Here is a 12970-nt window from a genome sequence, read left to right on the forward strand (position 1 = left end):
GCAGGCTGGAGGGACCAATGAGAGAAGGACCACGTGAGAGGAGGAGCCTGACTTATTTTTTACTCTAAATATAACTTTAATCTTATGCATATATTTTCTTTTCTCTTCTTTTACTGAGTTGCAGAAATGACGAGGGGATGGGACTTCAGGAAGCTGACTAGTGTGACAGACCCCTTAGTGACAAAGAGAAAGTGGCTAATCCAGGGTCTTACACCTTTAAGTGTGGTAAACACAGAGTGTTTGGTAAGTAGCTGTTGAAAGGTACGAACACCTATTTCATTTAGTAATAAGTTAAAGTTAAATACATATATATGAATATATTTGTGCTTTTATTTGGAAATGACATAGTAACATTATACATGTGTGTTCTCTCCTACTCAGGAATCCTTGTGATTTCACTCGCCCAACCTCAAACATGAGTACATTTTTCAGAGTACAAAGGTCTCGGTAACCTTTCAGACTGAAGCGTTAATGAATAAGGCACAACTATATTTAGGGATATGTTAATATACTATGATCTAACTCACTTTTCTACCAACCCTCACACACTTAACAACTGCTGTCACTGTTTCCCCTCTGTGCCAGATTTACATCTTTAACAGAGAACTTTTCCTCTGGCACTCTTGACTTCTTCCTTAGCGGGGCGGCTATCAGAGTGACGGCACTATCGCCACAGTTAGGTCCAGGCCTGTGAGAACAGGGTTTCTGAGGCTCTATTCACACTGTGTGCGTTATCTGAATCTAGACACATTTGCTCTCTGCTCCAGCCGAATGGGTAGCTGTCTAGTTCAGGACAGTCCGGATACTGCAAGGCATGCTTTATAGGAGAGCACAGTTCTTTATCATCGCTCTGTGTCAGACAATAATGCACAGAGTGTGGTCTGGGGTCTCACAATCTTGGCAAATTTGGGCACTTAAAATGTGTTACTTTGAGTAATTTGGAGCAAGAAAAATCCAGATTTACACACCGTCTGCTTCGCTAAGGTACTATTTACAAAGCTCATTACCTACCTCAGCAGAGGAGTGATGAGAGATTTTTGGTGTCAAGAGCTTCTCTGGGTGCTGCGTGGAGACGACAAAGGGGGAGAAGTGTGACAGGCGGTGGGGGATGCAGACCCAGGGAGATCACTTCAGCGACTATTGTAGTTTCCCAGGTCAAGACAAGGGTGGCTTAAACTAGAATGAGGCAGAGGCCATGGAGATAAATGGGCAGATTTGAGATAAAATTTAAAGGCAGAACTGACCGCCTTGCCTACATATTAGATGTGGGAGTAGGTGAGAGGGAGGGGTGGAGTTATCAGAAATTCTTTTTCTAAACACTTTATTTTATGCTACTCTGACTTGTAAGGTTTTACTCCATTCTGTCCTTATTTGCAGTGACCTTGTTTTACTGTATGCTATCAGTTTCTCCCCATGTGATGCTTGATTTGGACTACGATATGATTATCATGTGAATAGGATGTGGGGCTAGAAGCTTGAGAAGCGAAGGGAAGGTAAGCAAAATGATGTCAATTACTCGTGATATTACCTGAAAGTCTCACCTAGAAAAAGCTATGAATTGGGCAGCTTTAACTTTTTGGGGCACAGTCAAAAATCAGAAAATAAAAAGCCAATATAGATGTCAAAGTATATGACTATGCGGTTTCAAGAAATATTAAAAATAAATGATTTCTAGCTTTATAAGAATGGTTGTTGATTACAGATCAGTCAGAAAGATTTCATTTCAAGAAAGTATGGTGACAGAGCAAAACATGTCTGACTCTGGATCATGTTTGCAGTTGGTCCAACATAAGCATGCTTGCGTGACGAAGAGAACAGCCATTAAGCATCCGCCACATTGAAATCGAGTTCAAAGCAAAACCATGCTTGCGTAACGAACAGAGCACCCATCCAAACATCAGCTGCTAAAATATGGTATAAACTTAGGAATGTGGAATGGGCGTAGCTGAAAGGACACAGGCTAATTTCGGGTGAAGCAGGCCCAGGAGTGAATTTCAGTTCTAACTTTCACTGGCAGTGTGTCTTTGGGGAAGTGACTTACTACTTTTCACTTTCAGGTTGCTCAGCTCTAAAGTGAGGCGACCAGCATCCACCTCACTGGGTTGTGGTGGATTAAATGAAATGGTGTAGGGCAGTAGAGTAGACACTCAGGAAAGGGAGTTCCTTTCCTGTTCACCCTGGACAAAGTTATACCAATAAAAGAAGCTGCTACATACGTGTCTAACAAGGGACAAAAGAGTCACATTAATTTGCCTGTGTGTGTGTGTGTGTGTGTGTGTGTGTGTGTGTGTGTGTGAGGGCCTCTTGGAGAAAACATTTGCACAAAGTCTTCATCAATGAACGTGAAGTGACCAGGCAGGTGAGAGGAGGGAGAGCAATACAAGAAAGGCAGCAGCAGGTACAGAAGGAGGGAAAAAGAAAGATGAGCCCAGGAAGAGTGGGAACTCCAAGATCTGATGTGGTGGGACTGTGGTACTGTAGTAAGTGGCACAGTGGGTACTGAGTTTCCTAACAAAAAATTAATAGCTAATATTTATTGAGCACTTATTATGTGCTCAGTATTAGTTCAAGCATTTTGTCAATAAAAGGGGTTATTATAAGGATTAACTGAGTTGGTACCCGTAATAAGCCTTCAATAATTGTGAATTGTTATTATTATTGCTTTTTCTGGATATTAGGAATTGAAGTAATTTGTTAGGAATTGAGGTTCTCATTCGTGAGAAATTAGGAATTGGGAAAAGAAGAAAGAAGTTGTTGAAGAGAGTGGGGGTGTGAAGTTCCCAGTGAAACATATCGGACTGCTGAGTGAGTAGACACCCAGCCCAAACTGGTGGGCACAATCGGCCCTGGTGTGTGACCTTGAACCACTGCATGCCTGTACTCAGAGGCAGGCACTGGGAAAGCAGACAGCTGGCAGTGAGATGATGTGGTGACGAAGCAGAGAGCAAGGAAATTTAGAGTATGGACAAGAAAATACTGTAATTCCAACCCAAGAAGAAGTAAAATGGAAGGGGCTAATGGTTTGGGAAAATGAGCACTAGAATACAAAGGCTCAGGAGGGCAGGAGCTCTTCTGTCTTGCTCACTGCTGTACACCTCCAGTGCCTAGAACTGTGTCTGGGAGGGCTGGTATGCAAACATTTTGGAGGCTTAAAAGTAGAGAGGTGTCACTTGATTGAAATCCACAATTCTACCTATGAAGTACTCTTTTTTTTTTTGCCTCCCCAAATTCCCCCAGCACGCAGGTGTGTATTTTAGTTGTGGGTCCTTCTGGTTGTGGCATGTGGGATGCCGCCTCAGCATGGCCTGATGAGCGATGCCGTGTCTGCGCCCAGGATCCAAACTGGCGACACCCTGGGCTGCCGAAGTGGAGCGTGTGAACTTAACCACTCAGCCACGGGGCCAGCCCCTGAAGTACTCTTGACAATAGATAAAAGAGAATTTTCTCTCTACTTTTGTATACGTGTGAATCTTTCCACAAAAAAATGAGGAGTCAGTGGGTGGAAGGTCCAGATGAAGTCAGAGAGTGGTCAAAGTAGAGTAGTTATGCAGAGAAGTAGGAAGGAAGCCTAGTTGTACTTAAAGCAATTATGGGAGATGACAAGGTCCAAGGGGTGACCGAAGGAGGCAAGCAAGTCATTAGACATGTAGGAGTCCAAAGAACTGAGGGGACATGGTGTTGGATGAGGAGTCACTCAAGATAATGGCAGGAATTAGAGTGTAGAAGATGGCAAAAAGAAAAAGTGTGTCTGCTGGCAAAGCCTTTAATGAATGAAGCAAAGTGCCAGAAGTGGGGAGAAGATGCAACAATGTAGGGGAAAAGTGGTCTAGTCCAAAGGCACCGAGAGTGGAGGGGTAATTATTGGAAACCACATGGACTAAGAAGGAGTCAATCCCATCAAATAGCACAAGGCAAGAGAAAATAATCACCGCTGGTGACAGCAGTGAGAGTGGTATGCCCAGAAGGCCAGGTTTCTGTTGAAGCAAGGAGGTGCAGGCAGTGAAGGGAGGCTGATGAAAACCTGAGGATGTCAGGCATTAATTCACTGTGGAAGGGTTTGGCAGTGGGGAGGAACGCGCCTGGGTGAGGAGCAAGGAGGTACTGAGCAGTGAGAGGCTGAGACTGAGGTGGAAAATCAATGGTTAGGGGCACAGACCTACACAAAGATGACGACCTTCTCCAGAGGTGGGGCACTGGATTGTGAGCGCCCTTGGCCAGGGAATTGCATTAAACAGATTTCCTATCTAAAATGGATAAAATAAGTTCTGCTTTTAAAAAGTGTAATATTCAACTAGTCTTACCCTGCCTTATGCATAATTAATTCCTGATAAACCCTTATATGTTCCTAGCTCCCAAATTAATACCCCTTTATGTAAACACCAAATTCCCTTAAAATGGACTCAGTCACTTCAGTATTAACACTGACTACCATAACATGTCCCAACGCCGTTTGCTTTCATCTGTAATACGGTTGGTTGCTCTCTACCAGCACTTCATACTGTAGTGTAAATCTATATACACGCACACAAAGCATATTTGTGAAACAATGCTTGTGTAACCGAACCTTGACTGCAACCCCCGTAATGGAATAGTAGAGGCAAAAAACAAAACCAATGAAAACAAAGCACAGGATGCACGACTATAAGCTAGAAAATCACAAGTTCCAATAGCGTGTGACAGTGAAGAAGGGGCCTCATTCTGCGGTGCCCAGCTTCTCTGGGAGATGCACAATCCAAGTGTCTTCACTGGTATGATGGTCACTGACACTTACTGCAGGCCCGTCTCTATTCTAAGCACTTTCCACCAGCTCATTTCATCCTCACAACAAGCCTGTAATCTGGGCACGTTACGCTCCCTGACTCCTTGATAAGGAAGCATAAAGAGGTGAGGGAATGGCTCACTCTCACACAGCCGGCCAGCTGGTGGAGCTGAGTTTGGCAGGTAGGCACTTTGGCTCCAGATCCCCGCTCTGCCTTTAAACACAAAGAAATGTCTCAGAAGCCCTAAAGCTGATTTCTCCTAACACGAATGAGCACATGTTTGATGCAACAGTATTTTGAAAATCCACTTAACTGAATACAAGACTCTTCTCATTCATACAAAAGTAAACCTTCAAATGGTGGAAAGTGTGAGGGTGAAAATTTTTATGTGTGGGAGGGGAAGTTTTGCTCTTCCTTGCCCAATCCCCGCCCTTTCTCCTACCTAAATTAGGCACAAAAATCTATAGGTTTCCTATTGTTTATCAGCATGAAGCCACCCTTCCCCCATCATTTTAGGATCCATCTCTGAAATTCACCAAGTTAAGTAAAAGCAAATGCTTGACAGGCAAACCATAGTTGCGTCACTGAGAATTCTGTCCTATTCTATCAACTTGAATTAAAAATTCATAACTAACACGAAAGAAACATATCCTAACTTTAGCTCTCTTAATAAATTAAACTATGCATAATTTAAAACCGTGTCCTCTTACTCATGGTGGAGTGGGGAACTTTCAAATTTGTGAAGGATCAAGTAAAAATGATTAAGCATTTTGCAAATAGGAATTTCTCAAATATAACACAAATATGGCAGGGTTGTGTCAAGGAAGGAGGATGGGACAAAAATCCATAACTCTCAGGTTAGTTCTTAATATGGCTACACGCAATCTTTGGGAACTTAACCTCCCCGGCCGTCTGTTGTCTACGTATAAAATGATGCGCCACCAGATGGCAGTCAGTCTCTGTGCTCTTTTTACTGCTGTATAATTTTATGACTGTCATTTTATCAGCCTTCCTCTTCTGCAAAACAAAATTATACACTTAAGCACAGATAAGGTACAGCTAATTTCATATTGGTCCGTTCCAGAAACAAATACACAAGATAAATAAAATGAATACATACGTATGGAAAGAGAAGTTTTAAAGACTGCTAAAGATTTACTCCTTCAGGCACTAAAATTTTTAAAAACTAATTCTGGATGGAAAGGTTTTTTTCTTAAACACCCACACCTTCTTAACTGTGCAGTGAATATACAGAACATAATTTAATTAAAAATATAACCAAAGGTCTTGTTTCCCCTACTAGATTGGACATGGTAGACACTATTACTAAAGCTAGGACATGCACAGTCAATGAGGTAACCCTTGGCACCTCCTATCAAGTTGTTAAACCCATCTTTATCTTCGCCATCTCTCTTCTCCTAGTGCTCCTCTCATGTCCTCCTGCTCACAGCACTCCAGACACAGAGCAGAATTTTGTGCTTTATTATGGTGGCTTATTTTGCTCAGTGTTTTTTTGAGATTCATCCACATTGTTATGTGTATCAGTAGTTTCTTTTTATTATTGACTAGCATTCCATTGTATGGATATACCACAATTTGTTTACCCATTTGCCTGTTGATGGATATCTAGGTTATTTCCAGTTTTTTACTGTTATGAAGAAAGCTACTAAAAACATTGTGTGGTATTATGGCAATGTATGTTTCACTTTAAAATAAATTGCCAAACAGTTTTCCAAAGTAGTTCCACCATTTTACACTCTGACCAGTAATGTATGGGACTTCTAGTTATTCCATCTCTTTGCCAACATTTGGTGTCTTCAGCCTTTTTAATTTTAGCCATTCTAGTGGGTGTGTAATGGCTCACTGTGGTTTTAATCTGCATTTTGCTGACAACCAGTGATGTCTAACATTTGAGCTAAAATTTGATTTTATATATATTTTTTTCCCCCAAATTTCAACAGAATATAATAGTCTCTAGGGAATATCTTTATCATGGCATTTGTTTCTGTATTTCCATAGTAGACTATTTTACAAAAAAGATTTTAGAAATCTAACACTATATGCCATAGGAAAAGATCAGTTTACAGAACTAAACACAGCTTCCAGGTATAACGTCACCATGGTACGGTATTTACATTGGGCGTCCACTAAAATAAGCTCCCAGCTGCCGGATGGGGCTAAAACGTTGCCACCTCCACTCCCACCATCCGGTAATGTTAAAAACAAATACAAAAGATACCACAGGACTACGCACACTAGTTTTGGTCAGCAAAAGTCAAATTTCTAATTCAACTCTTTTTCACGCTCACATCTTTAAAACTGACTTATTCTTCAGGTTTAATTACTTTTACAGAAGTTACATTACACAAGCATCAAATAGCAAAATATTTTAATCTTCCCAAATTCAGGGAAGATGAGTTGCGAAGTACCTTCTCTCCGATCGCAGGACCTCTGGCAACGTACCGTAGAGCTCTAGAGATATCCCACCTTGAGGATAACCAAACCGTTTCCTAATTTAAATCGGAGAATGCTATACGAAAAAAAAAAATCTGTGCACTACTTTTAATCTTTTACTGCACAATTTCAAGATATTCGCTGGGTTATGCAGTAATTGTCCTCCCCATACTCACAAATGTTAACTTCAGTCCTTTTTTGTCCCCCCTCCTCGCCCAAGGAGCACCAGATCACGTGCTGGCGGACAGGCACTGCGGAAACCCGGCGGTGACAAGGGCAAGAGCCAGCGGCTCCGTCCAGCCCTTGGCCCACCGATTTGGAGATTCTGCCCCAACTGGTTCTTCCACGAGGTCCCCCGCTCGCTCCGACCGACCGACCGAAGATCGCCAGGAGCCCAGGCCCGCGGGACTGCGCCTGCCGAGGCCCCACCCGAGCCTGCAGCCCGGCCCGCGGCCTCGCGGACCCCGCCCGGGCCCGCACCCCGGGGCAGGCGGGGCTGAGAGGACCCTGACTGGGCTCCCCTCCCCGAGCCCCCCGCCCCACGGCCCAGAGCGCAGGTACTCTGGCCAGCCGCGTACGGGGACCGCGCGCCCGGAGCCCCGGGCCTCCGGCTGCTCACCGCCTTCCGCCGGCCAGGCGCCCTGCAGGAGCGGCGTGCTGTCCGAAGCCTCCTCGCCATCGCTGGGGGCCGGGTCCCGACCCGGGGACCTCATCATGCTGCAGAAGAGCAGGTGCGCGACGTGTCTGGCGGAAAGGAGAGGTCCTCCCGGACAGCCCAAGGCTGCCGGCGGAGCTGGCGCCGCCCCCGGCCCGGCCCCGCCCCGAGGCGGGCACGCCGACTCCGCCCGCCGCCATCTTAGGTTAGGGCAGCTCCGGGGAGGTCGGGCGCATCGGCGGAATTCTGGGAGCTGCGGCCGGCGCGTGCCGTCGGGCGCCGCGGCCTCAGGGGCAGTGCCGCCCGCGGCGGTTCGCGCTCCGGGGCGGGGTGAGCGGCAGCCTGGAGGCGGGCAGGGACCGGGCGTCGCACAAGCTGCGGGGAGGGCGCGGATCGAATCTGGGCGGTGGACGGGGCGCAGCCGACGCGACGCTCTGTTATCCGTAGTAAAGTGCCGTGATTATTGGCAACCTGGCACCGTCCACCGTGACTGCCTGTTGTCCCTAGAATCGCTTTGGAGGAGGAAAAGCAGTAAGTGGAAGCGTACTGCCGAGGCCTATGAAATTGCCGCTTTTGGAGGTCACGACAGCCTAACCTGGGCACTGTCACCTGGTTCAGCCTTCAGAACCTGGGGTGTGTGCGTCTCCGCAGGCCTCCCCCTGCGCGCCGCCGGGCCGGACCCAGGAGGAGCCGGGGAGGAGCGGGAGGAGCAGGGCAGGACCCAGGAGGAGCCGGGGAGGAGCGGGGAGGAGCAGGGCAGGGCTCAGGAGGAGCCGGGGAGGAGCGGGAGGAGCCGGGGAGGAGCGGCGAGGAGCAGGGCAGGACCCAGGAGGAGCCGGGGAGGAGCGGGAGGAGCAGGGCAGGACCCAGGAGGAGCCGGGGAGGAGCGGGAGGAGCAGGGCAGGGCTCAGGAGGAGCCCGGGAGGAGCGGGAGGAGCCGGGGAGGAGCGGCGAGGAGCAGGGCAGGACCCAGGAGGAGCCGGGGAGGAGCGGGAGGAGCAGGGCAGGGCCCAGGAGGAGCCGGGGAGGAGCGGGGAGGAGCAGGGCAGGACCCAGGAGAAGTTGGGGAGGAGCGGGGAGGAGCTGGGCTGGACCGGACCCAGGAGGAGCCGGGGAGGAGCGGGGAGGAGCCGGGCCAGACCCAGGAGGAGCCGGGGAGGAGCGGGGAGGAGCAGGGCAGGACCCGGGAGGAGCCGGGGAGGAGCGGGGCGGAGCCGGGGAGGAGCGGGGGGGGGGGGGGGGGGGGGCCCCCCGGGCGGAGCGCGGAGGGGTGGGGCCGCCGGGGAGGATTTCGTGTTCTTGGAATAAATACCCAGTAGCGGGATAGATGGGGTTTTGGGGTATTTCTCTTTTTAACTTTTTGAGAAAGCTCCATACTGCTTTCCATAATGGCTGCACCAGTTTGCACTCCCACCAGCAGTGTGTGAGGGTTCCCTTTTCGCCAAATCCTCTTAAACACTTACTATTTCTTGTTTTATTAATTATAGCCAATCTGATGTATATCACATCTTCTTTATCCATTCTTCCCTTGATGTGCACCTAGGTTGTTTTCAAGTCTTGGTCATTGTGAATAATCCTGCAGTGAATTTAGGGGTGCGTACATTTTTATGCATTCGTGTTTTCATGTTCTTTGGATAAATACTCAGAAGTGGAATAACTGGATCATATGGTATTTCTTTTTGTAATTTTTTGAGGAATCTCCATACTGTTTTCCATAGTGGCTGCAGCAGTTTGCACTCCCACCAGCAGGGTATGAGGGTGCCCTTTTTTCCACATCCCCTTCAACACTTGTTTTATCTTGTTTGGTTAATTATAGCCATTCTGAGGGGCATGAAGTGACATCTCGTTGTAGTTTTTGCCTTGCATTGCCATAATAATTAACTGATGTTGAACATCTTTTCATGTGCCTGTTGGCCATCTGTATATCTTTTTTGGAAAAATGTCTAACATCTTCTGCCCATTTTTTGATTGGGTTATTTGTTTTTTTGTTGTTGAGATATATGAGTTCTTTGTATATTTTGGATATTAAACCGTTACCAGATAGATGGTTTGTAAATATCTTCTCCCAGTTGTTAGGTTGTCTGTGGTTGTGTGTGTGTGTGTGTGGTGAGGAATATGCACCCTGGGCTAACATATGTTGCCAGTCTTCCTCTTTTTGCTTGAGGAGGATTGCCCCTGAGCTAACGTGTGCGCCAGTCTTCCTCTATTTTTGTTTTCTATGTGGGACGCCATGACAACATGATTTGATGAGCGGTGTGTAGGCCCCTGCCCAGGATCTGAACCTGCAGACCCCATGCTACTGAAGCAGAGTGCTCAAACTTAACCTCTACACCACTGGGCTGACCCGGTTGGGTTGACTTTTTGTTTTGTTGATGGTTTTATTTGCGGTGCAGAAGGTTTTTAGTTTGATGTAGTACCATTTGTTCATTTTTTCTTTTGATTCTCTTGCCTGGTCAGACATGGTACTTGAAAATATGCTAAGACCAATGTCAAAGGATGTCAAGGAGTGTACCCCCAATGTTTTCTTCTAGAAGTTTTATGGTTTCAGGTCTTACATTCAAGTCTTTAATCCATTTTGAGTTAATTCCTTTATATAGTGTAAGATAGTGCTCTACATTCATTCTTTTGCATGTGGCTGTCCAGTTTTCCCAACACCATTTGTAGAAGAGACTCTCCTTTCTCCATTGGATGTTCTTGGCTCCCTTGTCAAAAATTAGCTGTCCATAGATGTGTGGGTTTATTTCTGGCCTCTCATTCGGTTCCCTTGATCTGTGTATCTGTTTTTGTGCCAATACCATGCTGTTTTGGTTACTGTAGCTTTGTAGTATATTTTGAAATCAGGGAATGTGATGCCTCCAGCTTTGTTCCTTTTTATCAGGATTCTTTTGTAGTTCCATATAAACTTTAGGATTCTTTGTTCTTTTTCTGTGAAAAATGTTGAAACTTTGATAGGGATTGCATTGAATCTGTAGATTGCTTTAGGAAGTATGGAAATTTTAACTCTGTTAATTCTTCCAATCCAAGGGCATGGAATATCTTTCTGTTTCTTTGTGTCTTCTTCAGTTTCTTTCAAGAATGTTTTATAGTTTTCAGGGTATAGACCTTTCACCTCTTTGGTTAAGTTCTTCCTAGATATTTTATCCTTTTTGTTGCAATTGTAAAAGCGATTATATTCTTAATATCTCTTTCTGCTACTTCGTTGTTAGTGTATAGAAATGCAACTGAGTTTTGTATGTCGATTTTGTATCCTGTGACTTGACTGTATTCATTTATTATTTCTAAAAGTTTTTTAGTGGATTCTTTAGGGTTTTCTATATGTAAAATCATGTCATCTGCAAATGGTGACAGTTTCACTTCTTCCTTTCAAATTTGCATCCCTTTTATTTCTTTTTCTTGCCTGATTGCTCTGGCTAGGACTTCCAATACCATGTTAAATAAGAGTGGTGAAAGTGGGCATCCTTGTCTGGTTCCTGTTCTTTGATGCATAGCTTTCAGTTTTTCTCCGTTGAGAATGATACTAGCTGTGAGTTTGTCATATATGGCCTTCATCATGTTGAGGTATTTTCCTTCTATACCCCGTTTATTCAGAGTTTTTATCATAAATGGATGCTCTGTCTTGTCAAATGCTTTCTCTGCATCTATTGAGGTGATCATGTGATTTTTATTCCTCATTTTGTTAATGTGGTGTATCACGTTAATAGATTTGCGGACGTTGAACCATCCCTGCATCCCTGGAATAAATCCCACTTGATCATGGTGTATGATCTTTTTAATGTATTGTTGTATTTGATTTGCTAGTATTTTGTGGACGATTTTTGCATCACTGTTCATCAGTGATATTGGCCTGTAATTTTCTTTTTTTGTGTTGTGCTTGTCTGATTTGATACAAGGATAATGTTGGCTTTGTAGAATGAGTTAGGAAGCATCCCCTCCTCTTCAATATTTTGGAAGAATTTGAGAAGGATAGGTATTAAGTCTTCTTTGAATGTTTGGTAGATTCACCAGGGAAGCTGTTTGGTCCTGGACTTTTACTTTTTGAGAAGTTTTTGATTGCTGTTTCGATCTCCTCACTAGTGATTGGTCTATTCAAATTCTCTATTTCTTCTTGATTCAGTTTTGGAAGATTGTATGATTATAAGATTTGTCTGTTTCTTCTAGATTATCCAATTTGTTGACATATAGCTTTTTATAGTATTCTCTTATAATCTTTTGTATTTCTGAGGTGTCCATTGTAATTTCTCATCTTTCATTTTTGATCATCTTTACTTGAGTCTTCTCTCTTTTTTTCTCGGTGAGTCTAGCTAAAGATTTGTCAATTTTGTTCATCTTTTCAAAGAACCAGCTGTTGGTTTCATTGGTTTTTTCTATTTTTTAGTCTCTATTTTATTTATTTCTACTCTGATTTTTATTATTTCCTTCTTTCTACTGATTTTGGGCTTTGTTGTTCTTTTTTCCAGTCCCTTTAGGTGCACTGTTAGATTGTTTATTTGGGATTTTTCTTGTTTGTTGAGGTAGGCTTGTATTGCTATAAACTTCCTTCTTAGAACTGCTTTTGCTGTATCCCATGCATTTTGGCATGTCGTATTTTCATTTTCACTTGTCTCCAGGTATTTTTTGATTTCTTCTTTGATTTCTTCATTGACCCAATTTTTGTTCAGTAGTGTTTTGTTTAATCTCCACATATTTGGGGCTTTTCTGATTTCCTTCCTGTAGTTTTCTAGTTTCATAGCTTTGTGGTCAGAAAAGATTCTTGGTATATTTCAATCTTCTTAAATTTATTGAGACTTGTTTTGTGGCCTAATATGTCATCAGTCCTGGAGAATGTTCCATATGCGTTTGGAAAGAATGTGTATTCTGTGGTTTGGGGATGGAAAGTTCTATATATATCTACTAAGTCCATCTGGCTTAATGTGTCATTTAATGCCAGTGTTTCCTTATTGATCTCCTCTTTGGATGATCTATCCATTGGTGTAAGTCGAGTGTTAAAGTCCCCTACTATTATTGTGTTACTGTCTATTTCTCCTTTTGTGTCTGTTAATAATAGCTTTACATGTTTAGGTGCTCTTATGTTGGGTGCATAGATATTTACAAGTGTTATATC

At 44.4% G+C, this 12970-nt stretch overlaps 2 protein-coding genes and 1 long non-coding RNA gene across 18 annotated transcripts in view; 2 read left to right on the top strand and 1 right to left on the bottom strand.

Annotated features, from left to right (window-relative positions):
* SLC17A5 (solute carrier family 17 member 5) overlaps positions 1–8067 on the bottom strand; it is a 69550-nt gene extending 61483 nt beyond the window's left edge. For 5 of the 7 annotated variants that reach the window (XM_001498010.5, XM_070225138.1, XM_070225137.1 and 2 more), the window contains exon 1: positions 7834–8043. In XM_001498010.5, the coding sequence (XP_001498060.4) occupies positions 7834–7930 (97 nt within the window). In that variant the 5' untranslated portion in view covers positions 7931–8043. Of the gene's footprint in view, positions 1–7833 lie in introns of all 7 variants that reach the window. The other 2 variants (XR_002810821.2, XM_023650657.2) reach the window with 2 other exon arrangements.
* Positions 110–2224, top strand: LOC138915978 (uncharacterized). Its single transcript, XR_011422543.1, has 3 exons — positions 110–243; positions 1378–1493; positions 1779–2224. It is a non-coding gene; the product is annotated as an uncharacterized lncRNA (long non-coding RNA).
* CD109 (CD109 molecule) overlaps positions 8068–12970 on the top strand; it is a 195045-nt gene continuing 190142 nt past the window's right edge. For 2 of the 10 annotated variants that reach the window (XM_070225125.1, XM_070225128.1), the window contains exons 1-2: positions 8110–8400; positions 9413–9462. The gene's annotated coding sequence lies outside the window, so the exon portion shown is untranslated. Of the gene's footprint in view, positions 8401–9412; positions 9463–12970 lie in introns of all 10 variants that reach the window. The other 8 variants (XM_070225131.1, XM_070225132.1, XM_070225133.1 and 5 more) reach the window with 8 other exon arrangements.

The sequence above is a fragment of the Equus caballus genome, chromosome 10, assembly GCF_041296265.1.
Source record: "Equus caballus isolate H_3958 breed thoroughbred chromosome 10, TB-T2T, whole genome shotgun sequence".
NCBI lineage: Eukaryota > Metazoa > Chordata > Mammalia > Perissodactyla > Equidae > Equus > Equus caballus.